Below are 27,568 nucleotides of genomic sequence, written 5' to 3'. Positions count from 1 at the left end.
CACCATGTCTGCCCAGTGGGCTGAGCCGTACCAGAGCGGGCAAGACAGTCACCTCCCCGGCTCCCTTGCTCTATCAGCCACTAACCAGACTAGTTCTGGGGACACGTGGTCAGCTTAACTCCCACCCCACACCACAAATGCAGCAAGAATGCTGTGTTCTCACCTTGGCTGAGGGGGAGCTGCTCATGACGCAGGTCAGCACCCTGACTACGTGCACCGCAATGGCATCTGTGTCCTGGTCCAGGACCTTGGGGTGGGGAGGGTCAGTCAGAAAAATCTGGGGCCAGGGTGTCACAGTTGGCAGCCCCCTGCTCCTGGTGTAGGGCCAGGAGCAGGTGCCCCAAGGCATGTAGCAGGGCTGGCTGGAGGACTTGGGGGTAGAGGTACCAGGCCTTCTCTTCCTTGCTTGAACTATTGTGACCCTCACCCTACCCTAGAGCCCTCTCTGAGGAGCCTGGCAAGACCCAGTTTGACAAAGAAGCCAGGGAAGAAACCAAGACCGGGAAGTGCCTCACTGGGACACATCAACAGGGGACCCTCTCGCCATAACCCTTTGTCTCCCAGGGTCTGGTAGGCTCACGGGCCCCCACCCAGCTCCACCCAAGCTAGACATTCATGCAGGCAGGCAGGTGCCCCATCACCCATGATGATTGACAGGGGGTTGGGGAATTTAGGGACAATCAATCACAGGATGTTAGAACCGGAAGAACCTTCGAGACCTTCAAGTCCTACCCTGTCCCTCGCCCCTACATCCACGTGGAGACACCGAGGCTGAACCTGACAGCTAGAAGCACATGATGCTCACTCGCCCTGCCCCACCCCTGAGGGCTGAGGGGTCAGCAGGGCTTGGAGAATCTGTCAACAGGTGCCAGGCTGTATTTGGGCTTCATGGGGCCTGACTCCCCAAGTGACCTCACATGACCTTTTCCCCCTCCCTAGGTCTCAGTTTTTTTCTCATCTGTGAAAGCCAGGAGGTCTCACTTGTGTTGCCTGCTTTGCAGATGAATAGATAAGCAAGCTCTCAGAAAACAGGCAAGTGTAATGGCCACAGGGGGCTGCCTCATGAAGACAAAGCCGGGGGACTCTAGAGGTTGGTGCCCAGGTGTTAAACCACCAGAGAGAGGGCTCTCCATGCAGAGCCCCTGACAGCTTGCAGCCTCCTAGCGGTCCCACGCAAGGTGAGGCAGGCAGCACATCTAAGGGGGTAAGGGACTCCCAGAGACCTGCTTAAGGCGCGTACAAGGACCCATGGAAAGCAGTGGCCCCATGTTGGGGGACCTCCTTTTCTGTGAGTGATGACAGCCAAATCTAGTAGTATCTGGGCTTCAGTCTCCCCTTCTGGGAATAGGGGTAGGTGACTGAGTATCGAAGGTTCCTTCCAGTCTGGCAAAGCCAAACTCTAGCTCCCAATACAAACACTAGGCAGGGCTCAGAGCACTCCTGGGGAGACAGCATGGAGGACCCAGTCCTGTCATTGGGCCACACCAGACCTTACACGTCTGCTCATTCCCCTGTATGTGCAGGAAAGGCTTAGAGAGGGAGCCACAGGGGTGGGGACCCAGAGAGGTGAGTGCCTGAGCTGGTCAGCCCCAAAGTGGTACCTTCTGGACATCGGGCTCGGTCAGTAACCGGGTAGCCAGGTCACTGTCCCCCTCAGGGGGCGCCCGGGCCTGCAGGTACAGCTGTTGGGAAGGGGGAAGGCACAAGATATAGGAGGCAGAGGAGAGAGAGGAGGAGGAACATGGGGGAGGGGTGGGGTTAGAGCAGAACCTGGGGTAGCTGCTAGGGCTCCGCCCTGAGGGAAGGCTATGTGTGCCCTGAGCCCCAGGCCAAGTGCCCCACCAGGCACTAAGAAGTGTGGGGCAAATGAGCTGCCCATGCCTTGCTTGGCAGAGTTGGGGAGGGTGGGGCAGATAAGTGGGCAGGAGTGGGTACTGTATGTAAAACACCTGAGCCCTCCTCCTGCCCTTGGACTTGGGGCTGGGGAAAGAGCGACAGGGCAACTCATGTCCTTCCTTGACATCCCCCTCCTATGGCGCGCAGACCACCCTGAGCCTTAGGCCGTCCCACCAGCCACAGTCCCCCGGCCCGGTCCAGCTCAGGTTTGCTCAGCAGCAGCTCAGCACCCTCCAAGTGGTGCCCCAGCCTCTGGGTTCCAGGCCCTGCACCCCCAGCCGAGCCCTGCCCACCTTGCTGTTCTGGATGAGCCGAGTAAGGTGCTCAAAGCAATTGTTGCTGAGGAAGGTGGCCTGCAGCACCGGCCGGTCCTCACACTCCAGCATCATGGGGATGGCGTCTGTGGAGGGGACTAGAGTCAGCCCTGCTCCATCCCTTGCCAGCAACACGTCCGCTCAGCCTTAAACCTTCTGCCCATGCTGCCCAGTCTTGCCTGCCTTCGTCACTTAGACCTTCCCCTGCCAGAGCCACCTCCCCAAGAGCCCAGGAGCCCATACCCACCGAGCATGCTGACCCGTAGGGCGACGAGGGCCTCTTCAGGGCCTGAGCTTGGGCCTGCTGGCCAGTCAGCATTAAGGATGCGGAAGTAGCCCTCAAGCAGGGTTCGAAGCTCTGGCCCGCGAGGGGGTGTGCGGCTGGCATGCAGGACATGTACTGCACCCACCAGTGCCTCCAGTGCCAGCGGCACCAGGCAGGGGTCCTGGGCTGGCCCGTGGTCCCAGCCCCGCACCACACCCAACAGGCCCTGCACTGAGCCGGCGCTCACAGCCATCTGCCCGTTCTCCTGCAGGTGTGGGCAGAGACGGCATCGGTCAAGGAGCTCAACCAGCAGAGACGCTGAGATGGCCACCCTCGGTGCACAGCTCTTCCCAGCTTACCTTCCCTCCTGCAAGGACAGCACCAAAGAGGTGGACGAGACGCAAGAGCAGCATGGGAGGCAAGCCACCTGCATCCTGCAGGCTCTCTGGATAGGGTGAGAGGCAGGGCAGGACAAAGTCACCAAGCTTGCAGGGGAGGGGACTACACAAGAGCAGGGTGCCCTGGGGTGAGGGTCCGGGGCTGGGAGGCCCCAGGCAAGGGAAAAGACCTGGTTCTGTACTTGGGGGATCTAAAATGCCATGGCTCTATGTCAGGGTGTCTAGGGAGGACACAGCCCTTCTTTGTGGAGCTTGAAGGGACAGGGACGTGGTCCTGCCTGGAGAGCCTGGCCAGTTCCCCAGATCCTTAATCGCCAATGTGGGGACCCCAGGGTAAGCACACACACCCCACCCCACTTCCCCGTGGCAACCCAGGGTTTAGTTTCTCAGATACAAATCTGGCCCCTCTACCCTGTGACAGTTGGAGCTTCCTGTGACCTGCTCTGGGGACTCTGCTGTATCTACCATACAGATCCTCCTCCACCCCCACCCTGCCCCTGCTGGGGACTTCTAGGGGCTTTCACAGCCTCATACGTGAGAGGCCCACCTGGCCCTGCTCCAGCAAAGCTGGACAGGATGTCAGGCCACTGAATGAAACCCAGAGAGCAAAAAGGACCAGCCCTGGGTCACATGAGTGGTGTGTATGGTGCGGGGTGGGGGTGGGGGTGGGGACAAGAGCAGGGCTCACTAGATTTACGTGGGATGGGGTGGGACAGCTCCCTGGACAGAGTGCAAGTGGCCTGGGCAGGGAAAGACGTGGATAACTAGCCACATTCCAGGACTAGAAGACAGGGTGCAGAGGGTGAGTGGGGCTGGGAAGGGAGGCTATGGGAGCAGCAGGATCTGGTCCTGAGGTGCCAGGCCTCCGGCGAGGGAGTTACAGCAAAGGGAACAAAATCCAGTCTGTGCTGGAAGGGCACTCAGGCTGTGGGAGAATGGAGGCAGGGAGCTCCCTGGGGGAGTCTCCCTTCTTGGGGCTGTTACTCCTCCTCCAGACCCCAGGCCTGCAGCTCCATGGGACACCCCAGAGACACTTAGACACTTTCTATCCCCACAGGCCACCACCTTACCAAGCCTGGCTTGCCCCATCCAAAGTCCTGGTCAGTCTACATCCAATGAGAGGAAAAGAGGGGACCCAAGAGAAGAGGGCTCCCAGGGGGGCACAGGTCTTGGAGGAACTGGCCCCCCGGACCAAGGGAGCAGGAAGTGGAGACACTTAGTGTAGACATTGTCTAAAGGAAGAATGGAGGCTACAGGGACAAAGGGATTGGACCAGGGAGTTTTCAGATGGTACAGATCGGAGCGGGGGTCCAAGTGGCTGCAGGGACCCAACAGGTGGGGGGAAGGGGGGAGTGAAATATATCTTCCCACCTTATAGGAGGCCTTCACTCCAGCCCAGAAAAGAAATTACTCATTTTGTCCGGACTTGCCCTCTCTCTCCTGTCTGCCCCACTTTCTGTCCTCCTTGCCGCCCCCTCCACCACCCCTATTGGGAGGGGGCACCATTCAGTTTCTCGCGGTGCTTCCAGCCCTGTTTGCAGCCCACCACCAAGCTCAACTCATCCTGCCTCTGGGATGGGGAACTGCAGGACTGCAGGCAGGGGCTCAGGCTTGGGGGCGGGGCCAGGTGGGGCCTTGGGGGGCAGGGGCAGGGCCTGACCTCTGAAGAAGGCGCTGAATTCACTGGGCAAAGCAGCTGGAGGGAACTTGTATTTGCTCTTCTCCTTGGAACTGATGACTTCCCTGGGGGGGGCGGGGGCGGGATGGGCAGGAGCCCGGGTGAGGCTGGGCACCCCACCCCTCCTTGGCCATCCTCCTTCACCAGCCCACACCAGTGGCCCCTCCCACCTCCACACCTTGGCCAAAGCTGTTGCCCCCCAACACACATCCTCTCCCCGGCCTCCTCTGGGTCCTCGGTGGGCTGGCTCTCACCCACTGTGCTGGCGCCTCCAGGTCTGGTAGGGGTCAAAGAGGCCCTCACAGAGGAGAAGAGCATGCAGGGCAACGTTTTCCAGCTGCGGGGCCCGGCCCTCCTGCCCCTGCCCCTGCGATGCATGGGCTCCTTTCAGCTGTAAGTAGGGGGACAGGGTGGAGGGGTTAGCTGGGCCCTGGCTACCGCCTACGACCACCTCCCCACCCAGGGCAGAGCCCACCTCACCTCTGCTGTCAACCAGGTCAGCAATGCCAGCACCCGGGGCACCAGCACCTGGCCCCAGCCAGCCTCCACGTTCTCCAGATTCCTGGGGGGTGAATGATGAGAGAGGTCCCAGGAATAGGCCGCCCTTCCCTCCCGCCCCCCTGCTGAGGACAACTCGCTCACCTGCAGAGAATGATGAAAAGCTTGAGCAGCAGCAGGGCCTGCTCCAGGTCCCCCTTGTCCAGCTGCTCGGCCAGCACATGTAGCGCGTCCAGAGGCAGCAGCGGCACCTCTGTGCCTGCCTCCTCTGGCCTGCGGGGGGGGGGGGGGGAGTTGTCACTAGAGCATGAAGACCCCTCTGTCTTCCTGCCCCATCCCTGCCCTCCACAGAGATTCAGTCTCACCTGCGTGGCTCCAGAGAGAACAGTGAGATGCTTTTCTCGAAGGCTCCCACGAAGGCCTTCAGCCACTGCTGCAGGTAGCCCAGGTCCTTCTGCAGGCAAAGGAGTTGGGGGCAGAGTAGCAGGGAAGAGAGAGGACGCAGTGCACAGGGGAAGGACGTGGGGGCGTAGACAGCAGTGAATGGAGGTGGACGCCGGGCGGACAGGGGTCGGAGACACGGCAGTGTGGGTGGAGACAGCGAGGGATGGGGAGGGGAGAAGGACGGGAAGTTGGAAGGTCAGTGTCAGAGGATGACCCTGCATACTAACAGCTCTCCCAGCCGCCCCCCCCCCACAACTGTCTGCTTTTCCCAGTCTCTGCTCCCACCTCCCTAACTCCTGGGGACTCAGGCAAGCCTGATGTGAGCAGGAGAGGGAGGGGCGTAAGTGTGCACAGTCCTGGGGTGTGGCCATGGCCCACACTGGTGCTGGGGATGAAGGCCTTCCAGCCAGCAGCCACCCCTGGCCTCTGCCTTCCACCTTCTCCCAGCTCAGCAGCCACTACCTCCAGGAGACCTTCGCTGACTCTGGTGCTGCATGCGCCGTGGACCAGGCAGACCCATGCACACACACACTCCCCACAAGTGCAAGCACAATGCTCTACCTCACCCTGGGAACCTAACGCCCGCCCTGGCTGGTTACCTGGACCCCAGGCCCCAAAGCTGGTTCCATGGGCAAGAGGGGCAGCGGCTGAGCCCGAGTTTGGGCACCGCCAGGGAAACTTTGGTGTGAACGGGAAACGTTCCCTCCCGCCCCGGCAGAGGCAGGAAGCGCAGAGTCACGGTGGGGGAGGGGGGCCGCTTCCTCCCGGCAGACCGCAGGGATGTGGGGGGGGGCCCCGGGGCACCCAGGGCCCTGCAAGAGAAGCTGCGAGGGACCTGGCCCAGCACTGAGGGCAGGGCCTGCAGTACAGAGGGGCGGGGTCACACTGCCCTGGGTGGCCCTTGGAGACCAGAGACTCGGTTTACTAGCATGAGGTCTGGACTGGAGTCAGGGCAGGCCTATCTAGGGACAGGTTCTGATTCCTGCTGTTATAAGGGCCCATCATTCAAGGCACTCAGAGCTCCCTCACCTGGGTCCAACACCTTAGGCCAAGGGAACAATGCGGATTGTGGAGGTCTCAGTCACACCTTTGTCCTGTCCCCCTTCTCTGGCCTCCCCACCTGGCCCTACTAGTCTCTACCCCTGGGTCACAGCTGAGTAGGTCCTAGCCTAGCCCCAGTCGGCTCTAACTCTATGCCCCTTCTAGGGGTGGTGGCCTGGAGCTCCTCCTCCTACTTTGTCCTCCCTCCCTCATCTGCAGCACCCCCCCAACCCCAACCAGCTGAGCCCAGAAGGCAGCTTTCTTTCCCAGGGGCAGAGGGGGTAGGGCAGGGACTAGACTGGAGAAGGCTGAAGGGGCAAGGAACACATCATAGGTGCTGCGTACCAGGTGTCATGGACCTCAACCCAAGGATTTCTGGAACTACCGTGGGTAGATGGCTCATTTCTGCTGCCTGCAGGCCCCAGGCCACAGGGTAAGGACTGAATGGACCCCAGGGAAAGAGCCAGACCCCAGCAGAACGGGCCAGGTGCACAAGAAACCTAGGCAGAGTAGCCCTCACCCTGTGGTTGGACACCTTTGTGCATTTGTCACAGACCTGAGGCCCGGGCAATTGTGAGAGGGGCTGGGGCCACCACAGTGCAGGCCCACAAACCACCGTGACTTTTTCTGTCAGTTACCTTCGGTGACCTCTCCACCCTCTGCCTCTGGCAGCCTCCCTGCTCCCCTACCTCTGTCTACACCCCTTCTCTCCACCAATCAGCAATGCCACCAAAACGCCCCACCCTGAGACCCAGAGCAGGCCAGGCTCTTTGACCACTTGTTCTGAACATTTCCCATTGCACTGGGGAAAAAGCGGGGGGACGGGTGGGGGGCTCCAGAGAGGACGCCTCATCCATTAGATCGCTGCTGCTGCTCTTCTGAGGGTGCTGAAGCCAGATCCTTGTTTCAGGCCAGGGCCACTCACAGTTGCTGGCCAGCCCGTCCACGCTGACCACGTGGCCCCTGCCTCAGTGGCCCCACAGATCCCGGTCTACTTCAAAACTGGCCTAACACCATCCTCCCCTCTTCCACCTGCCCAAACCACCCACAGTTAAGCCACAGACATCTCTCACCTAAAATGTGGGTCCCTTGTGACCACTGTAGCTCTGCTGAGCACCTGAAAGCCCAAATTTGACCATGTCCCCCCCCACATCCTACCCCAAGCTGAGGATAAGGGGCTCAGCTGAGCCTGGCATTCCAGGTCCCTCGTCCAATCGCACCTGCTTCTCCAGCCTCTCCGTCCGCTCTGCGTCACATCCTCCAGTCCAAGCCTCTATCCACCCCATGTCCCGCTACCATCTGTGAACTGAGCTCTTGGTACTTAAGCAGGAACCTGCCACCCTCTTTGTGGCCATCACCTGAACTCACCCTCCCAGAACCTGGGTGGGCCCCTCAAACTCTGCACACTCCTGCTTCCCATCCCTAGGACCACACCCTTAGGCCTGTCCAGCAGGTCCAGGCTGGGCTGGGTTCAGGGCTGAGGCAATCAAGGTAGCCTTCACGGCTCTGGAAGGAGCATGAGGGGTCTCTAAAGCACAGAACTAGGGAGGGTAGGGCTATCTGCCTGTCTCACCACTGACCTAAGCCCCACGATGTGAGGCTGCGGTGCTGGGGGACATGGGGGTCCCTGCAAGGGTCGGGGCTCACGGTCACAGTGGCAGTGTTGAATGCCAAGGGCTCCAAGAGCTGGAAGAGGTGGCTGTAGGGCCTAAGCTCCCCACACTCTGCCTCTACTGGCTCCTCCCTCTCTTTCTGGCTCAGAGCAGGAATGCTGGGCAGGGCCAGCACAGTCCCTAACTTGAAGGGGCCAGGGCCCCAACCCACCCCCCCTCCACGAAGGCAGGTCAGGAGCACCCACTCTCCTCCTCAGGCCCTGGAGCTCAGGTGTAAGTGGTTCTGAGGCCCTGCTGCCGGCGAGCAGGCCATGGGGAGGGTCAGTGGACCAGGGACAGACGAGGGGGGCTCATGACCACATCTACAGAAGCTCCAGTCTATGCCCGACCAGCCCTGAGGGCACTGAGTACTGGGGATAGGGAGACCCCCAGGGCTAGCTGGGCCCAAACAGTCCCTGGGTGGCCACTGAACTGCCACTTCCCCAGAATGAAGAGGTAGCCCAGGAGGGCTGAGGGCAGGCGGCTGTGGCATGGATGGGTGGGTGGGGCTGTCTGCCAGGGGACAGGGACAAACAAGCTGCTTGACACCATGGTGCCCTTTGACCTGCTTGCCCTGCCCCAAGCCCAACACCAGCCCTGGCTTGCCCTGGGTGTCACCTCAGGGCCCAGATCTGGCTTCAAACCCCTCTCCTCACCCCATCACCACCTCTCTTGGAGTTTACAGTGATGCAACATACAAAAACTCCTAAACCGGCATCTGGCATCCAGTGTGCCTCCGGCACACACGAGTGGCCGCCGCCGCCGTCTGATAGGCCAGTCGCCCACCCAGCACAAGGTTTAGGCAAGTCCACGGCATTCCCTCCTGTCACAGCACCCCGTACCCCCTGGAGGGCCCAGCCCAAAGGCATGACTCACTGTCCCCATGCTCCATGCTTCCTCTACCTGAATGTTTCCCAGAGCCCTCATTTTTTTCAGGACCCCCAGCTCTGTCTGGTCCTTCAGGGGCTGGGGTTGCCAGTCAGAGGCTGAGGGCACGGGTTCTGAAGTCCAGCCCTGGTTCTCACTCTTAGTAGCCTGTTACTCAACATTAATCTCTGCGATTCAGCTGTCCCTTTAAGTCCATCCCTCCATACGTGCTTCGCAGGTAAAGGCTCTCCAACCACACCCACTGTCAGGACAGGCAAGGCAAGCGGGGAGCTCCATCTCCAAATCCGGGGGCTCTGCCTTCCCAAGCCCTTGGCGAGCTAGCACAACACTAATGTTCTCCCCACACACTTTGGTGACTGACTGATGAGTGGCAGACCTTAGCTCGCTGGCAGAGCCAACCTCTCATGGGTGGCTGTCCTGGGGGGGTTGGGATGAAAGTCTTTTGGTGGCCCCAGGTTAGAGACAGGAGCAGGGTAAGGACAGAGGATTGTAGCTCCACAGTGGGTGTCAACCCCTGGTCAGAACTGCCTGGGTAGTAGTGAGCACCCCATTTCCAGGGACAGGCAAGCAGAAATGGGACAGCGTTGGGTGGGGTCTGATCAAGATAAACTCTTTCAGGCCTGGAGGTCTCCCCACCTTCTGCATCAGGAGGGGGATGGCAATGTCAAGCCAAAGGTGGCTTCTGGCTACACCAGGGGGCCCAGAGGTCAGACTTGGAGGACCTCAGGTCAAAGAATGAAGCAGGCAGATAGGGACTTTGCCAGAGGCAATGGCAACTGAGGCACAGTGGTAGGGGTGCCCAGGTGGCTGGACCAATCTCTCCCCCTTACCTGGGGATGGGGTCTTAAAAGAGGTGGACCTTTTGGTCTCCCTAATGCCCCCTAGGGCTTAACCTTCCCCTTGTCCTATCACTATGGAAACCGAGAATTTCCTTCCAGGGTCCCCATAGTAACCGACCCTGTTTCCATAGGGACCCCACACTTCCACATCAGCTCCCCAGTTGCCATGACAACTCCAGGGATTACCAGCCCCTCCCCCCAAGCCTGGGCCCGGTGCTACTCTCCCTATCACCTCAGTCCTGCCCCTTCGCCTGCCTCAGTAAGAAAGGCAGGGAAAGAGGAAACGCTGGTGGCTCCGCTGAGGTGGAAGCACGAAGGAGGCTACTCTGCCTCTGTTTTTCCCATTTCAAGAGGATAAACTGAGGCACGCGGAGGCAGATGATATAGTTAAAGTCCCAGAGGGAGCAGAGGGCCTGACCGGGTTTCCATGAAGCAGTAGAGTTCATCAGTTGGGTGAAGGACCAGTGAGGGGTGAACAGAGCAAGGTCAACTCCAGCCCCGACCTGACCTCCCTGAAACCCTGTGTCCTCAATGGCGTAATTGGAGAGTCAGCCTGGGCTCCCCACCCATAACCTGATCTGACCTGTCCTGATCTTTGCAGCCCTGAGCGCCCCCCAGATGCCATGCCCCCCAGCGCTCCTTTTCACTGGGGGGCTGTTGAGCACCCCAACTGCTCTGGCCCAAAGAGGGGCTCTTCATTTGCATGTTATTTTGCATTACTTTTACATGCTGCCCAACTGCCAGCCTGTTGGGTGCTGTACCCAATCCTCCTGTCCTCACCCCCTTGCTGGCCCTCCTCGGGGAAGCCCCCGCCTACCACCCAGGCGTCCCCCTCACTCCTGACAATTGGCCTCTCAGGCTTCCCACTGCCGTGTGCTGGCTCCCGGAGTTCCCATCCCCTCTGCCCACAAGGCCCAAACTCAGCCTCCTAGGGCATGACCGGTCACTGCTGTGGGGCCTGTCTCTTGTGTCCAGCCACTCAGCTAATACCTGGGGAGCCTCTGTGAAACACGAGGTGCGGGGAAACTGCCAAGTAGCAAACACGGGGAGGGTGAAAATAGGGACCTGTCTAAGCTGAGGTCCAGCCCGTTGAGGGGGACAGGGGAAGAAGGGCCCCTCAAAAGGGAAGGAGAAGGCTCCACGAAGAGGGAACTGCTGTGCTGCCCTAGGGTGCAGACCCACCTGAGGCTTCCTGCCCACAGAACTAGACCTTTCCCAGGACAGACTGGGTCCGAGCTCTGTCAGACTCTGCCCCAAATGTGTCCGATGACCTTGGTATGACCCTGCCTTGGTTCCCCTATCAGGGCCCTGAGGGGCTCAGCTTGAGTGATGTCCAAGGGCTACTCCTCCCTCAGTAGTATTCCTCCCTGCAGCCACCTTCCCCACTCGTGGCCCCCAGAGGGAGGGGGGCTGGGCGGGTCTGGACCTGGGGTCTGTGAGGAGAAAGGAAGGGCAGAAAGGGGGGTGCTCCCCTGGGCGGGCCTAGACCCACAACTGGGAAAACAGGTTTGCCAGCTGATGTCAGCTCTCTGCTGAGGGGAGGGGCACAGCTGCTGGGAGAACCTTCTGGCTGGGTGGCTGGCCAGCTCAGGGGTCTCTTAACCCTCCATCATTTCAACCTCTTACCTTATCTTGCCCCCTCCCCCAAGCACACACACACAATAGGTCCCTAGCAGGGCTCAAAGTAGCACAGCCACCACTCCCTGGGAGCCCAGCATGGAGGGGTGGGGACCTGTTCTGTGAGCAGGAGCAGGACCAAGTGGGCAGGAAGGCAGCACTGGGAGGTTGGCCGAAGCTTCCGGTTCATACTCACATCCTGGATTTGTTTGCTCGGCCCTAGGCCACCCCCTGACTGCCCCGGCTTCTAAGACTACAACCAGCCAGCCTGTGCCCCAGACTTGCCCTGAGAAGGTGAGGAGCTGGAGGGGAGAGGGGACTCAGCACAGATGAGTGCTAAACCCCTCCTGAGGGAAGAGGGGGGCTGACCATTTGCAAGAAGGGGCAGTGGGGCACCACGCTATGCTGGGGGTACAGTCCTGGGAGGCTGTACCAAGACAGACTTAAGACCTACCATTAACGTCCCTCAGCCCCATTACCTGGTTCAAGCCCCCCCACTTCGCCTGGTCACAGGTGAAAAAACTGAGGACAAGAACCTGCCCGCAGCCACAGGGGCAATCGGAGGCATGGGGGCCAGGGGCAGGTTTCCTTCTGAATCTTTTTCCTTCCCAAAGACCAACACTTGGAGATGTGGACAGAGAGGCCTGGGTCAGGGGAAAAGCAGGAGCTTTCTCTGGCACAGACAAGCCATACTGGCTCCCCTCTGCAGAGTCTAAGCCACCCTGAGATCAAGGTTGGGCCAGATTCACAGATAGAGAAGTAGAGACTCAGAGGTGTATCGAGCTTGCCCTGGGTCACACATGCTGCCTCCCACCAGGAGCCTGGACCTCTCACCACCTAAGGGGACTCAATAAGCTGTGGCACTTACGGCCTGGATTCCAGGTCCCTAGGGCCCCAGATCCAGCCTGCAGTCCTAGGAGACAGTCAGCCAGCCTCTTCACAGAAGGCCAGCTGATCTGGCCATGAACTTCCCCCTGGTGACGAGATCAGGGGCACACAATAGTCCATTGTGCCCAGGGCATACCTGAGCCAGCAGCATGATGCCAGGCAGGTACAGGGAAGGAGGCTGATGCTAGGTGAAGAGGAGTAGGGCATTACCCTCGGACCCTCCCTGCTGTGAAAGCAGAGGGAAAGTGGGAGCCTATGTGCGTGAGACAGAGTTTGGGGGACACCAGGTTTTTAGCTCTGACAGGACACCTGGGTCAGAGCAACTCCCTTCACCTTCCGAGGCCACTTGAGGTAGTCTCTGAGGCAGGACTGGGAGCTCAGGAGGGAAGGGCCTCCTTCTATCCCTTTTAAATATCCCTCCTAGCTCACCTCCCCTACCCCTTCCTTCTCCATCCAAGGCAAATCTTTTCTTCTGGCTGGACCCCGAGGTCCACCCAGGGGTAGGGTCAGGGTCAGAGTCAGGGTCAGGGAGGAGCTCATCAGCCATGCACTGGTGGGGAGCAGTCTGAGTTGACTCAAATCGGACCAAAGTAGGACCCTACCTCTTCCCCTCGCCTGCCGACACCCACGAGCCCATTCCGACCCATAGGCCATGATCATCCAATGGGGCAGCGCCCACAGGAGAGGCAAGCCCAAATGCAAACTCAGGCTTCCTGTCTCCCCAACCCTCCCAGTCTCTCATTTATTTTCCGGGCCTCAGTTTCACCATCTGTAAAAGGGGAAAGTATCCGGCCGTCTGTATCCGGACCCCTCTCCTCATCAGGTACGACGGAGGCTGCACGGTCCCCACCCAAGAGCTTTAGCACGCCCGCGAGGGTCATCCCCCAGGTATAAGTGCCGGACGCACCGGCGGGCGGAGGGCGGCGCACACGTGTGCGGCCCCGCATCTACGCGGCCCCGGGACGCTGGGCGCAGGTGCAGCAGGCGCGGGGCACGCTGAGCGCGCGGAGCTGGGGGTACAGTGGGAACGGTGTGGGACAGGCTTACCTGAGCATAGTAGAGCAGCCACAGCTCGTAGAGCCGCTCCGAGGCGGCCATGGCCTGGCCCGGCTCCGGCCCTGCTGCGCGCCACCTGCAGCCGCCGCCTCCTCCGCGCCGCCCGCCGGTTGCCCTCGGCCAGGCCCATGGGCGGAGGGCGTCACTCCGGGGCGGAGCGGCGCGGTACTACTCGGGGAAGTAGTACTGGCCCCCGCCGCGCCGAGCTACCCAAGTCCGCACGCTCCTCCTCCTCGCGGCCGGCCGCCGCCCGGCTTCCTGCACTTAGCTGCCGCTACCGCCGCCCCGCCTCTCCCGGGACCGTGCAAAGGGCGGGGAGCCCGGAGGGAGGAGGAGCTAGAGGTCAGGGCGGCCTGGGAGGGCGCCCCGCAGCCCGGTTCTCAGCCGTCGGCGCCCCTAACAGTGCCTTGAGAAGGGCCAAGCTGAGCCTCCCTGACGAGGGCGGGGGTCAGATTTTCAGGACTTGCCCATAGTCTAGATTCACCCCCGGAGCAGCCCGCCTGGCTTGAATTGCCACCCCTGGTGCAAGGAACGAGGTCGGGGGAGGGGGGGGGGCGGGCGGCTGCGGGCCGCGTTCAGATGGCCAGATTCCGTCAACAAATAATGGTAACAACAACCATGATGACATTTGTGGAGATTACCACGTGCCTGGTGCTGTTCTAAGCACTTTAATGGGGAGACCAAACATGCGATGTTTTTGCTTCTACTGTTTGTGGAGCAGGATGGGGGAAATCAGAGAGCAGCCGGGCATGTCCGAAATCCCTCCAGAGGAGCAGTGCCCTCCATCTGTCCGGCAGATCCCTGGAAGACTTAGGCAGTCCTCACGGGTTCCCCTCCTCCAAGGATCCCCCTCCTCCAAGGATCCCCCTCCTCCAAGGATCCTCCTCCTAGATGCTCCAGCGGAGGCATCCTCGGCTCCAGGGCTCAGCACTTGGCGTCACATCTTTTGGGTTTTTTTTTAACCTCAAGAGATTAAAAGCAAGAGGATGTCTCGTGCCTCTGTTTTACTAATGAAGAAATTGAGGCCCAGGCAAGCCAAATGAGAATCACTTGGGTGGCCAGGGACAGCATGGACAGGGATGGAGGCTTGACCGACTCTTTGTTGGGCCATTGCCACCATCACCCCTGAACCCCTCTCTCTCCTCCCCAAACCAGCCTGCCCTGGAGGTGAGGGACACCCTGGTGTTGGCCAGGGGTCAGGCCCTTTGTTGGAGTTGGGAAGTTTGTGGAGCTCAGAAAGGTACCATCAGCTAGAGGAACTGGAGTCTGGTGTCCACTAGACCTTGAGTGGCCAAGAGAAGACAGACTCTGTCCCCATTCCCATAATTTTCTGTCCTCCGGGCTTCTTAGGCAGCCCCTCCACTCTGGCCTTTTTTCCTGCCCTGTCCATCTTACCTCTGAGCTCACATTTCCTGAGCACTTACTACCTGTGAACCAGGTTCTGGGGAAGTCGCCCTTCCTGATGCAGGGGAACAGGGCGCCAAAAGGCAAGTGAGGGCAAGAGGGTCATTTTGGAGGGACTGGACAGAGGTCTTGTGGCACAGGAGCCTCTGAGGGGAACTGGGAGGAGTGGGCATTCACCTGCTACCACCCTGGGAAGGCTGGCCCCAGGCAGGAAATAGCTTTGCTGAGACAAGTCATGGTATGTGTTGGGGGAGAGGGCCATGGCCTCTGTGTGGCTTTCGGGACCTCTACATCCTGTCAGAAGATCTTGACTTCAGCGGCGCCTGGGTCACTCAGTCTGTTAAGTGTCCAACTTCAACTCAGGTCATGATCTTAAGGTTCGTGGGTTTGAGCCCCGCATGCGGCTCTGTGCTGGTAGCTCAGAGCCCGAAACCTGCTTTGAATTCTGTCTCCTCCTCCCTCAGACCTACCCCCGCTTGCACTTTGTCTCTCTCTGTCTCTCAAAAATGAATAAATGTTTAAAAAAAAAGTTTAAAAATAAAGATCTTGAATTCAGCTAAAGTGGTCTCCTAGTTGTCAGGGCATGCTGGTTAGTGCAGGAAATAGGACGCTGCCAGCTCCTGCTGGGGGGCAGTGCCCCTCTTGGCCACCTGTTGCAGTCAAGGCCAAATCAACTTCTCAGCTTAGTTGTCAGGAACTAAGCTCAGGAGGTCCCTGGGGCCCACTGGGCCTAGGTTGGGTAATCTGACCCTGAGTACTTTGCTGCTTCAGGGTGCTTGGAGATGGGAGGGGATCATCCTTGATGCCGAGGAAATGGCCACTAAGCAGGAGCTGAGAATGTGCATAGAAGCCTATGAAGAATTGCATCAGGAGCCACTTGATAGCTGGAGAAGAAGGAGGAGGCAGATCTCTTATGGGAGTGGAGTCAGGGAAGACTTGTTGAAGGTATTCTGCCTTGAAGAATCGAGACAAGTGGACAAGAGGGTCCGCGCATTCCAAGTGGCTGATGCCGAGTGTGCCGTGGTTGACGCCTGCTTAGGCAAAAGCCGAGCGATCGACGCGCTCTATCCTCCTTCACTCAGGTCTGATTCCACTTGCTACTTTCTCACTGATTGGCATTAGACTAATCGAGCCTTATGGCCTTTCTCTTTGCCGTGCCCTCCCCTCAGCAGGCGAGGCGAGTTGTGGGGAAAGATAGGGCGGGCCCTCCTATAGCAACTCGGTATTGATTGGTTTGCAAGACTTCCGGTTCTCCCATTCCCATCCCTGGATTGGCCGCCAGAGGTTCATCTACTGCCTGGGCCTGCGCGTTGCAGGGAAGAGGGCAGAGGCGGGCGGACAACATGGCGGCACCTGCAGCTGGTGTGGGCCGGCTAGAGGAAGAGGCGTTGCGGCGGAAGGAACGGCTAAAAGCCCTCCGGGAAAAAACCGGACGAAAGGTGAGAAATACAGAGTGAGGGCCGTGGCTGAGGCAGTCAGCGTTGGGATCCAGAACAGGGACGAGAGGACTGGAGACCAGGAAAAGGCAGCTGCTGAAGACGCGCATGCGCACCCGTCTGGAGCACGCGCGAGTACCAGGAGCCCGCCTACCAAGTCTGTGCTAGCTAGCGGGCTAGGACTCTTTGGCGCTGATGCCGTGGTCGCGCATGCGCGGGGGCGGCGGGGGCGGTGGGGGCGGCGGTCAGCGCGCAAAGGTCTTTTTGGCTACTGTCTGGTGATTCCCGCCTGCGTCTCCAGGGCAACTTCTAAATTGGAGATGCTTGTTGAATTAGGCGTGATTTTTTTTTCTCGTATCCGCCTCCTGAATCATTCATTTCCCCACCACCCAGTCGGCCTTCCACCTCCGGTGAAAGTTACTGAATCTGGCAGCCCCCTGCCTGTCCGCCAGCGCGCCTTGGGCAGGGTAGTCCGAGCCTGTGCTCTGGGCGCTGAGCTGGAATCGTTGAGTACAAAGGTCTAAAAAAGAAAAACTCAATTTCTTGGTTATGGTGCACCTCAGCGAAGGAGGAGAACACGTATTTTTTCCCAGGCTACTTCTCTGAGGATGGACCTCCTAGTCCTATTAGTTGCCAAACTTAGAAGCCTCTTTGCTTTTGTTTGACACAAAAATGGTCCGATTCCGTTTCCACTTTCTTGACCTTTGTGTGAGTAATCAGGAGGAAGGAGAGCTCTGAAGTTCATTACCTGTGTGCAAACCCTGGCTCTGTCACTTAGGATTGTAGGACTTGGGACAAATGGCTTCAGCTCTTTGAGCCTGTTTCTCTTTCTTTCTTTCTTAAGTTTGTTTATTTTTGAGAGAGACCGACCACAAGTGGGAGAGGGGCAGAGAAAAGAGGGGGGAAGAGAGAATCTCAGGGGCTGAGCTCACAAACCGTAAGATCCTGACCTGAGTCAAAACAAAGCCCTAGGTTAACTGAGTGAGCCACCCAGGGGCCCCTTCTCCAGCCTGCGTCTTCATGTCTGCAGTGGAGAATAACAACCCCTCTGTATTAATTCTCGCTGGGTTATTTTGAGATCTGACAGGATCATCTGCATGAAAGAGCACTAGGGACTATAGAGAGGGGAGGTTTTCAATTCAGCTCTCCTTGGATGAGCAAAAGCTATCAATTCTACAAAATACAAAGGATAATAAGTATCTACACCTTCCAGGGGTGGGGGGAAACAGGGACTCAACTTTCCAACTTTAAAGAATCAGGCTGGCCACTCTGCCCCCTGTTGCCTTTCCATAGGGCAGTCTGGTGTCCTGAGGGAAAGTGCTAGGGGAAGTAATAGAGAGTGGAAACTAGCCAGATTGGCTTCTGCTTTTATTGGCAACTTGTTGGCCCTGTCAGATGATTGTGTCCGAGAACTGCCTGACCTAGGGAAGCTCAAGTCTCAGCCTCTCAGTGGCTAGCCAGCCAGTGCTGTTGGCTTGGATTTAGGGCCCAGCTCATTGGGGCTGGACTTGAGGTCAGAATACAAAGGACAACATAGCATCTTCAGGGCCCATTGCCATGGGAAGGATGCCCACGCCATCAGGAGCACTGGCTTTTAAAGAAGGATTCTCTGAGGGCTCCTGGGTGGCTCAGTCAACTGACTTTGGATTTTGGCTCAGGTCTTGATCTCACCATTTATGGGATCAAGCCCCATGTTGGGCTCTGTGCTGACAGCACAGGACCTGCTTGGGATCTCTTTCTCTCTCTCTCTCTCTTTCCCCCTCTTCCTCTCCCTCTCTCTCTTTCTCTACTCCTCCCCAGCTCGTGGTCTAAATAACTAACTAAATAAACTTAAAAAAAAAAATAGGGGCGCCTGGGTGGCTCAGTCGGTTAAGCCTCTGACTTCGGCTCAGGTCAGATCTCACGTTCGTGGGTTCGAGCCCCACGTCAGGCTCTGTGCTGACCGCTAGCTCAGAGCCTGGAGCCTGCTTCCGGTTCTGTGTCTCCTTCTCTCTCTGACCCTCCCCCTCTTGTGCTTAGTTTCTCTCTATCAAAAATAAATAAAAACATTAAAAAAAAATAGTGGGATTCTCTCAATGGGCTGAAAATATGGCCTGATTGCTATTTTTTTCCTCAAATTTTTTATTGTGGCCATTTGTATATCTTCTTTGGAGAAATGTCTGTTCAGGTCCTTTGCCTATTTTTAAATTGGTTTTGTGATTGAATTGTATGAGTTCTTAATATATTCTGTATATTTTCTCAGATATGGGATTCACAGATATTTTCTCCCATTTCCAAAGTTATCTTTTCACTTTCCCAACAATGTCCTTTAATGCACCAAATTTTTAATTTTGATTAAGTCCAATTTACCTATTTTTTTCTTTCGTTGTTCCTGCTTTTGGAGTCATTATCAAATCCAGAATCCTTAACTTTTCCTTCTGTGTTTTAAGAGTTTTATACTTTTAATTTTTTTTTAACATTTATTTATTTTTGAGAGACAGAGTGTGAGCAGAGGAGGGCAGAGAGAGAGGGAGACACAGAAGCTGAAGGAGGCTCCAGGCTCCAGAGCTGGACGTTTGGCCTGAACTCCTGAACCGCAAGATCATGACCTGAGCCAAAGTCGGCCACTCAACCGACTGAACACCCCAATAGTTTTATACTTTTAGCTCTTACATTTAGGTCTTTGATCCATTCTGAGTTAAGGTCTTTGATCTATTCCAAGTTAATTTTTATGTGTGGTCTAATGTAAGTGTCTAATACAGTCTTGCGTGTGAATATCCAGCTTTCTCCTTACCATTTGTTGAAAAGACTGTCCTTTCTCTGTTGAATGGCCTTGCCACCCTTGTTGAATGACCATATGTGCCAAAGTTTATTCGGGGGCTCTCTATTTTATTGGTTTATATATTTGCCATTATGCCAGTACCACACTGTTTGATTACTATAGCTTGTAGTGAGTTTTGAAATCAGGAAGTGTGTGTCCTCTGACTTAGTTCTCTTTCAAGATTGTTTTGGCTTTTGGGGATCCCTTGAGATTCCATATGAATTTTATAATGGATTTTTCTCTGTGCAAAAAACACCATAAGGACTGCACTGAATCTGTAGAGCATTTTGGGAAGTGCTGCTATCCTAGCAATATTAAGTCTTCCAATCCATAAGCATGGGGTGTCTTTCCATTTTAAGTCTTTAATTTTTTTCAGCATTGTCATTTAGTGTTCATTGTACAAGTCTTTAGCTCCTGGGTAAATTTATTCCTAAGTATTTTATTCTTTTTGGTGCTATCATAAATGGGATTGCTTTCTTAACTTCCTGTTCAGATTGTACATTGCCAGTGTATGTAGAAATGCAACTGATATTTGTCCGTTGATTTACAAAGTCAATATCTGGAACTTGGCTGAATTTGTTTGTTATTCTAACAGGGTTTTTTTGTGGACCCTAGACTTTTCTACATATAAAATCATATCATCTGTGAACAGAGACAGTTTTGCTTCTATTCCAACTTGGATATCATTTATCTCTTTTTCTTGCCTGATTGCCCTGGCCAGCTAGCACTTGTGAGTGTCATGTTAGCTGGAAGTTGTGAAAGCAGTCGTCCTTATTTTGTTCCTTATCATGAGGGAAAATCTTTCAGTCTTTCACCATCAAGTGTGACATCCACTGTGGGTTTCTCAAATATGGCCTTTATCATGTTGGGGAAGTTTCCTTCTGTTCTTAGTTTGTTGGTGTTTGTATCATGAGAGTTGAATTTTGTCACTTGCTTTTCTTTATCAGTGGAGATGATCATACAATTTACCCCCTTCATTCTATTATCGTATTGCATTAGTCGGTTTGTATGTTGAACCATTTTTGCGTTGTAGGAGTAAATTCCCCTTAGTCCAGCAAAATTCAGTTTGCTGTATTTTGTTGAGGATTTTTGCATCAGTGTTCATCGATATGAGTTTGTAGTTTTCTTGTAGTGTGTATGGCTTTGAAGTTACGGTAATGCTGAACTCCTAGAATGAGTTAGGAAGTATTTCCTCCTCTTCAGTTTTTTGGAAAAGTTTGAAAAAGGATTGGTGTTATTTCTTTAGACATTTGTAGAATTCACCAGTAAAGCTATCTGGCCCTGGGTTTTTTTTGTTCTTGTTGGGAGGTTTTTGATTACTTACTCAATTTCCTTATTCGTATTTAAATTTTTTCTATATATAGATGTGTTCAAATTTTTTAATTTTTTCATGAGTCAGTTTAGATACATTGCATGTTTCTAGGAATTTATCCATTTCATCTAGATTATCCAGTTTGTTAGTATACTGATTGCTACTTCCATTGGGTTTAATCTTCACAGTTCTGGCCTCAGAAGGTTCTTAGCTGTGAACTCATTTCTAAAAAATGTGCAGTCGGAAATCACATGGCTTCTGTCTTGGAGTTGAGAGCTCACTGGCTTTTGGAGTTTCCTCCCATTCTTTTTAAGGAAGAGTTATTGTGAAGCTACATTCTTGACTCCATTGGAAGCCTTTTCCTTTCCTGGTGCATCTTACCTGTCCCGGAGCTCCTGATTTTTCTACCCTCTCTAGTCCTTTGCTTACAAAGGGGAAGTTAGGATATTTTGTTAACTCTCAGGTTGCAGGCTGTGGTGTCAATGGCAGATCAGCGGCAGGTGACGAAGTGTGGTTTGGCTTGGTTCACAGTGGGTTATTGGAGTTTGTAATTCACTCCTTCAACAGATGTGCACCGAGTGCCTGCTGTGCGCCTGTGATTTAGGTGCTGGGGGGACAACGTGAACAAAGTAGGTAGCAGTCTCTGCCCCAAGAGGCGTGCATTTAGCTGGAGAGACAGATGGTCAGGCAACACGTAGTGTCAGATAGAGAAGGTGCTGTGCAGGAAAGGAAAGAAGGGAGACGGAGAGTACATAGTGCGCCTGTTTTTGTCTGTAGCTCATAACGGTTTCATTTCCTTTACTAAAGACAACAGCACTTTCAGATTTAACATGGTAGTGGTGCCAGTTGCCTGCTTCATCTTATCTAGGTCTGGATGGCCACCCTGAGGAGAAGAAAGGAGGAGGGTTAATTTATTAGTGGAAGCACTGAGGCTAATAAATGTGGGTGGTTTGCCTAAGGTCACGTAGCTGGGAGGTATCCCAAGTGAGTGTGAAGGTTAGAAGAGGCCACGAGGGTATGTGGTGACTCTTTTCATGCACTGACTTGGACTGGTTGTCCAGATGTAAGTAAGGTAGGGGTGGCTTAGAAAACTTCAGTGTATGTTTTCTGATGCCTTTTGGTTTTTTGAGTTACATGCTTAAAACAGAAACAAAAACACTACAACAGTGGAAAAGGAGTATAGGTCCCAAGTCCGGGTCTTAATCCCCTTTGGACCCTGATTTCTGGCCCTCCTTTCCCCTGATGAGGATGGGTATCGCCTTATTTGCCACAGTTCTCTCTTCTTTTTTTTTTAATGGCAAAATACATATAACCTAAAACTTGCCATTTAAGCATTTTTCAGTGGCACTGGTATATTCATGGTGTTGTATAGCCATCACCACTAATTCCAAAACTTTTTCATCACACCAAGGGGAAATGTGACACCCATAAAGCAGTAACTCCCCACTCCCCTCCCCCCAGCCCCTTGCAACCTCAAAGCTGATGAATTTGCCCAGTCTAAAAGGACCTCATACAAGTGGAATCTTGGTCCTTTTGTGTTTTGCTTGTTTCACTTAGCATAAGCGTGAGCTTTTAAGGTTCTTCTATGTTCTAGCATGTAAGAGAATGCCATTCCTTGTTAAGGCTGCATAACATTCCACTGTATGTATGTATGCACCACAGGCAGTGGATGCTTATTCATTCGTCGCTGATGGACACCTTTAGGCTATTGTGACTAATGCTGGCATGGGCATGTTGGTGGACTTCCTGGTTTATAAGTGTTATTGGAGTGTCCATTTTCAGTTCTTTTGGATATATACCTAAGGAGCGGAATTCTGTCGTTATCTTTTAGAGGAGTCACCAAACTGTTTGCCATGGTGGCTGTGCCATTTTCCACTACCACCAGCAGTGCCCTAGGGTTCCAGTTTCCCTACAGCCTTGCCAACACTTGTTTTCCTTAAAAAAAAAAAAAAAATTATAGGGGCGCCTGGGTGGCTCAGTTGCTTGAGTGTCCAACTCCTGATTCCACTCAGATCATGATCCCAGGGTCATGGGATTGAGTCCCATATTGGGCTCCGTGCTGAGAGTGGAGCCTGCCAGAATTCTCTTTTTCTCTCTGTGCCTCTCCCCCACTTGCATACATGTGTCTCTCTCTAAAATAAAAAAATAAGATAAATGATAGTTATCCTAGTAGGTGTGAAATGGCATCTCGTTGTGGTTTAGATTTGCATTTCCGTGATGGTAAGTGCTGTTGAGCATTTAATCATGTGTTTATTTGCCATTTGTATATGTTCTTTTGGAGAAATACCTTTTCATATCCTTTGTTTTTCAATTTGGTTGCTTTTCTGTTGTTGAGCTGTAGTTTAATTCTTTATGTATTCAGTGGTATTAAACCATTATTAAATATGGGATTTCCAACTAGTTTTTCCCCATTCTGTGGGTTGTCTTTTCATTCCCTTGGTAGTGTCCTTTAATGCACAAAAGTTTTTTAAGTTTTATTGATTTTTTTCTTGTAAGAGTGCTTTTAGCATCAGATTTAATCTACAGTTCTTAAGTGATATTTCTATTAGGGTCAATGCCTGAGAGAGAAGACAGTCAAGGGTCTGCAGTTCAAGTTCATTCTCCAGCCCACAGTCATTTTTTGTGAGACGTCTGAGTGGTGAGTCTGGGGAGGAAGTGAGGCTGGCCTGCTGCGGGCAGACAGGGAGCAGGGAGTCCTTCCTGCAGAGTGGATGTGGCTCCCCACTTGTAGCTCAGTCCTCTGATGTGAAGATGAGAATCACCTCCAGGGTCCAGCACTTTCTCAGCCTTCCCCTGCTGATGGAGAGTATTCGTCTGCCCCCAGGGGATGGCTCCTTGCTGGTCCCCTAGCACTCAGTGACCCATCCCTCCCTGATACCTACAGGCACATGGCTTTGCTTGGGGCATTAAGATTTCGTGGCGGGGTTGATGTCCCTCATGGTGTTAGCTTCCTCCCCTCCCCACAGCAGACTGCACACTTGGTTTGGTGACAGTATGGGGGAGAGTCAATCCTGACGTCATGGCGAATACAGACAGGGTCAGGGCTATAAAGTTTCTGTGCATTATTCAGCCGTAGAGTTTGGCGGTAGTCGTGCTGCTGGTGGTCTTAAGAAGCACTTCCTTGCTAGGCCACCTGACTGATTGGTGAGGAGCCAGCCAAGAGGTTCAGAGGTGCTAGGGTGCCCACGGTTAAGGAGCAGAAGTGACTTCTGGAGTCTAGCATGCAGGACCCCTGAAGAGGAGAATTCCATGCAGGGTGCAGCACTGCCTGGGGGTCAGCCAGCCCAGGCTGATCGGTGGGAAGTAAACATAGGCTATTAGACTGTATGGCTGGGGGTTATTTCCTGGGAAAGCCAGGCTGGGTCTGGGGATGCTTCATGAAAAGGCAGAGTGGAATCTGGGCCAAGCCGTGGAGGATGGGACTGGGAAGTGAATATGGAGGGAGCTGGAAAGGAGTATTCCAAGGGAGCAGTTCAGAGGTGGGAACATTCAGGGGGTATAGAGGGACAGTCGGGGATGCTCCAGAGGGTTTGACAGCAAGCATTTGGCAGTGATTGGAATAAGGGTGTGGTCTGAAAGTGCTGCTGGGGGCTTTGGTGGCCAAGTTCTGCAGGAGCCCGGGCTTCTAGCTGGGAGGGCAGTGTCCCACATTTCTGTATTGTACTTGAACCTCATTTATTGGTGCTCGTGTGAAGTTCCGAGCTGGGTGTGTAGGTGAGCAGTTCAAGGCTCTGTGGCATGCTCTCCAGCAAGGCAGTTTGAGGCCGCCTCTTCTTTCTCTGATGTCTTTCTCAACAGTCAGGTGGAGGCTCCTAAACATCGTTAACTTGGCACAAACACGTGCCCTTGGCTGTCGGCTTTCCCAAGCATTTAGCCTGTATTAGGCTGTCTCATTCCATCCCTCGACAGGGAGTCTGGTGGTGTGGCTGCCCAGCCGCTCAGGCTGCAGGTGAGCTCAGAAGCAAGCTTTGGCTGTTAGCTTGTGGCTTCCGCAGCAGTGTCTGTCTCTCACCCGGCTCTAGGGACCAGAGCTGTAGGACTTGGGGCAGCCATGGCAGTGTTCTACACAGAATCTGTGCTGCCTGGTACCCTAGCTACAAGTCACATGTGGCTCTTGTGCCCCTGATATGTGACCAATAGGATGTTTCATTAAATTTATTCGCTTTTAGTTAATTTGTATTTAAACAGCCACACTTGGCTTAGGGTTGCCTTACTGGACAGTGCATCTCTGGAGGGCTTGTTCCCTCTTACCCAACTCGTAAGAGGCTGTGTCTCTGCCTGAACTCCTCTATTTATTGAGAGCTATGATGAAGAGGGCAAGTGGAAACCCAGAAGACCGTGAGATCAGCCTTGGGGAGCCTAGAGTTGGGGCAGAGGGCTTTGAAGTTGTCAGTCTCCATGGCCGGTGTCTGCAGCAGATGCTTATTTCTGGCTTTCTCTGTGTGTGCATCTGGTGGAGTTCAATGCTGACAGTTCATCGTGGTACAGTTGTGAGCTATGTGCTCAAGAGACAGGCAGTCTGGAGAGTGGGAGCAGCGCCAAGGTGGAGGGAGCACATTGATAATCTCGGACTTGGGTCCACTGGGGAAGATCTTGGCCAGTGTGGGCTGAAGGTGGGAGTGGGAGCTGGAGGGAAGGGCTGGCAGTTGTTGGGGGGCGGCAGTGAGGGGTGGGGTGGAGTGGGAGTGGAGAAGAGCCCAGTGTTCTGGGTGAGGAGTCAGACTTGTCCATGCCCTGCTTGTCCCTCAGGAAGTTGCCCGTGGCCTGACCTCATGTGGCCATATTGCCATGGCCAGCAGCCTGATGGCTTAGTCAGTGGAGGAGTCACTGCCTCCATGTGGACAGCCTCTTGCAGATCTGTTGTCATAATATTTACATGGCAGTTTGTGATGGGATCTCATGATGTGCTCAGTCCTCAAGTAGCCCTTTGAGGTAAGTTTAAAACAGTTTATCCCTGTTTAATAGACCAGGAAGCCTTGGTCCTGTGTCCCTCTCCACTCTCACCCCTAGGTGCTTGGGAAGAAGCAGCCCCCAGGATGGGGTCTCCTTCCCATTACACACAGAAACTGCCATCAGGCCGCTTGGTGGGAGTTGGGTGGTGTAGTGGAGGGCATGGGCTGTGGAGCCAGATGGATTTTTTTTAAAGTTTATTTATTTATTTTGAGAGAGAGAGAGAGAGAGAGAGAGCGCAAACTCTAGTGAGCAGGAGAGGGGCAGGAGAGAGGGAGAGAATTCCAAGCAGGCTCCACAGGGTCAGCACAGAGCCTGATGTGGGGCTCCAACTCAGTGAATCGTGAGATCATAACCTGAGCTGAAATAAAAAGTTGGACATTTAACCGAATGAGCCACCCAGGTGCCCCCAGATGGATCTGATTTAAATCTCAGCTCCACACATCTGTGGGACCCAGAGTGGATTTTTAAAACTCTGAGCCTCCTTAGCCTTGTCTGTAAAATCGAGACCTGGCTTTTGACCTCATCAAGTAGCTAGAAGAACAGAAAGAGGTCCTTCTATAAATATGGATGTGTGTCCTTTCTCACCCACCCGGTCGAAGTGAGGAGGTCTGGGTGGTCCTCCAGCCTACTCTGCTGATGACAGTGGGTGGAGGTGGCATTTCCAAGGGAAGCAAGGAGGACATCTTGCTCTCCCTGGCTTTCCCCAACCTAGCTCTCCTTCCTTGAAGGTGGAATTCACGTTTAGTGCGAAGCATTAGATGAACAAAAGTGGATTTGCAGAGCCACAGCCAAGATGAGGTGTGGGGTTTGTGTTCCCCATTCTTCCTGAGGACCTTCTCTTCCCCAGCTCTGCTCAGACTCTGTGGTCTTGGAGCCAGTGAGAGGGAGAACCTTGTGCGTGGAAAGTTTGGGACTCTCAGCACAGACACCTGTTGATGAACTCGTGTTGCAACTCTGGATTGAGTCATCCCTTCAGAGGGCCTTAACTTGTTCATGTGTGAAGTGGAGGTATCAGATCAATCTGAGGTTCTCAGACCTACCCGTGCGTCAGGATCCCCTGGGGAGACAAGGTGCATTCTCTTCTCTGGCTCCATACCCAGATCTCCTAGAAATCATGCATTTTTAAAGATCCCCAGATGATTCATTTTCTTACAAATCTCTGATCACTTCCTTGACATTCTCCCTTGACAAAATGAAGTGAACACCTCCTCTCCCTGGGGCATGGGTTGCTCATCCTCACACCGGGAACTCTGCAGGCAGCCATCAAACAGGTATTTGTGGAGCACAGGCTGTGTGCCAGGCCTGGGGATCCAGATCGTGAATTAGACCTGCCTCTCTACCTCCAGGGGCTCCCCTGGGAGGGGTGGGGAGACAGTATACATGTGAACAGGGAAGTAGTGTCAGGAACATGCGAGTGCGGGGGCGCACACTGTGTGTGTGTGTGTGTGTGTGTGTGTGTGTGTGTGTGTGTCAGGAGGGGCTGCGCATGAGACAGGAAGACCCCTCTGACTGGGAGATTGGAGATGGTGGTGGTTGCAGGGGAGGGATGGGATGCCAGGATCTAGGGAAGAGCATTCTGAGCTGAGCAGAGAACTAGCTTGGCTTGTTTGAGGGGCAGAAAGAGGGCACTGAGTGAAGGGTGGGAAGGTAGGGTAGGAGCGCAAGTCGGGACTTCCTGGCAGGCTAGGGCCATGGGGGCTGGGCTCTAGAGGTGACAGGGAGCCACTGGAGGCCTGAGGGCTGGGCCCTGCCCTGGCTGTGTGTGGAGGTAGGAGGCTGCTGCATTAGCTCAGCTGTGAGGGTCACAGGACATTCTGGCAGGTGGGCTGTGGGGGCAAGCAGGCTGGGGGGATGGCCGTGCCTGTACCTGAGGTGAGAGGTACAGGGAGAGGGTTTTGAAGGGGAATCAGGAGTGGGCCACATTGGGCCTGTTAGCCATCTAGGTGCAGAGAGCCTATCATGCAGGTGTTGGGATTGCAGAGAGGTGCTATTTGGGTAGGATCTGGAGCTCTGGGGGTAGAGGAGGTCCCCTGGGTGTGCAGTTTAGCCAGCAGAGATGGAGGGCTTGGGGAACAGGCAGTGCCCAGGGGCTCGCCCTGCGGGGTGTTGGAGGCACTGGGTGGGGGTGGGGGTATGGAACTGAGAAAAGCCAGGCGAGGACCAGAATGGGTTTGGACCAGACAAGGTAT

The 27,568-nt window shown here is 54.7% G+C and overlaps 2 protein-coding genes and 1 long non-coding RNA gene across 7 annotated transcripts in view; 1 reads left to right on the top strand and 2 right to left on the bottom strand.

Annotated features, from left to right (window-relative positions):
- Nucleotides 1-13,727, bottom strand: part of NBEAL2 (neurobeachin like 2) — a 29,171-nt gene extending 15,444 nt beyond the window's left edge. Inside the window, exons 1-11 of one of the 4 annotated variants that reach the window (XM_029917733.1) lie at nucleotides 13,466-13,727; nucleotides 5,415-5,503; nucleotides 5,194-5,322; nucleotides 5,032-5,113; nucleotides 4,806-4,942; nucleotides 4,534-4,616; nucleotides 2,835-2,920; nucleotides 2,458-2,740; nucleotides 2,190-2,296; nucleotides 1,602-1,682; nucleotides 164-247 (exon numbers count right to left, since the gene is read on the bottom strand). In XM_029917733.1, coding sequence (XP_029773593.1) covers nucleotides 164-247; nucleotides 1,602-1,682; nucleotides 2,190-2,296; nucleotides 2,458-2,740; nucleotides 2,835-2,920; nucleotides 4,534-4,616; nucleotides 4,806-4,942; nucleotides 5,032-5,113; nucleotides 5,194-5,322; nucleotides 5,415-5,503; nucleotides 13,466-13,516 — 1,212 coding nt within the window. In that variant the 5' untranslated portion in view covers nucleotides 13,517-13,727. Of the gene's footprint in view, nucleotides 1-163; nucleotides 248-1,601; nucleotides 1,683-2,189; nucleotides 2,297-2,457; nucleotides 2,741-2,834; nucleotides 2,921-4,533; nucleotides 4,617-4,805; nucleotides 4,943-5,031; nucleotides 5,114-5,193; nucleotides 5,323-5,414; nucleotides 5,504-6,092; nucleotides 6,160-13,465 lie in introns of those variants that run through there. The other 3 variants (XM_029917734.1, XM_029917735.1, XM_029917736.1) reach the window with 3 other exon arrangements.
- Nucleotides 13,728-14,168: 441 nt separating this feature from the next.
- Nucleotides 14,169-27,568, bottom strand: part of LOC115274290 — a 19,532-nt gene continuing 6,132 nt past the window's right edge. Inside the window, exon 4 of one of the 2 annotated variants that reach the window (XR_003901173.1) lies at nucleotides 14,169-14,437. This is a non-coding gene — a long non-coding RNA (uncharacterized LOC115274290). Of the gene's footprint in view, nucleotides 14,438-21,189; nucleotides 21,310-27,568 lie in introns of those variants that run through there. The other variant, XR_003901174.1, reaches the window with a different exon arrangement.
- Nucleotides 16,179-27,568, top strand: part of CCDC12 (coiled-coil domain containing 12) — a 52,926-nt gene continuing 41,536 nt past the window's right edge. The window contains exon 1 of the mRNA XM_029917742.1: nucleotides 16,179-16,317. Within this exon, the coding sequence (XP_029773602.1) occupies nucleotides 16,222-16,317 (96 nt within the window). The 5' untranslated portion in view covers nucleotides 16,179-16,221. The remainder of the gene's footprint in view (nucleotides 16,318-27,568) is intronic.

Source organism: Suricata suricatta, chromosome 12 (genome assembly GCF_006229205.1).
Source record: "Suricata suricatta isolate VVHF042 chromosome 12, meerkat_22Aug2017_6uvM2_HiC, whole genome shotgun sequence".
Taxonomy (NCBI): domain Eukaryota; kingdom Metazoa; phylum Chordata; class Mammalia; order Carnivora; family Herpestidae; genus Suricata; species Suricata suricatta.
This window is presented reverse-complemented; position numbering and strand designations above follow the sequence as displayed.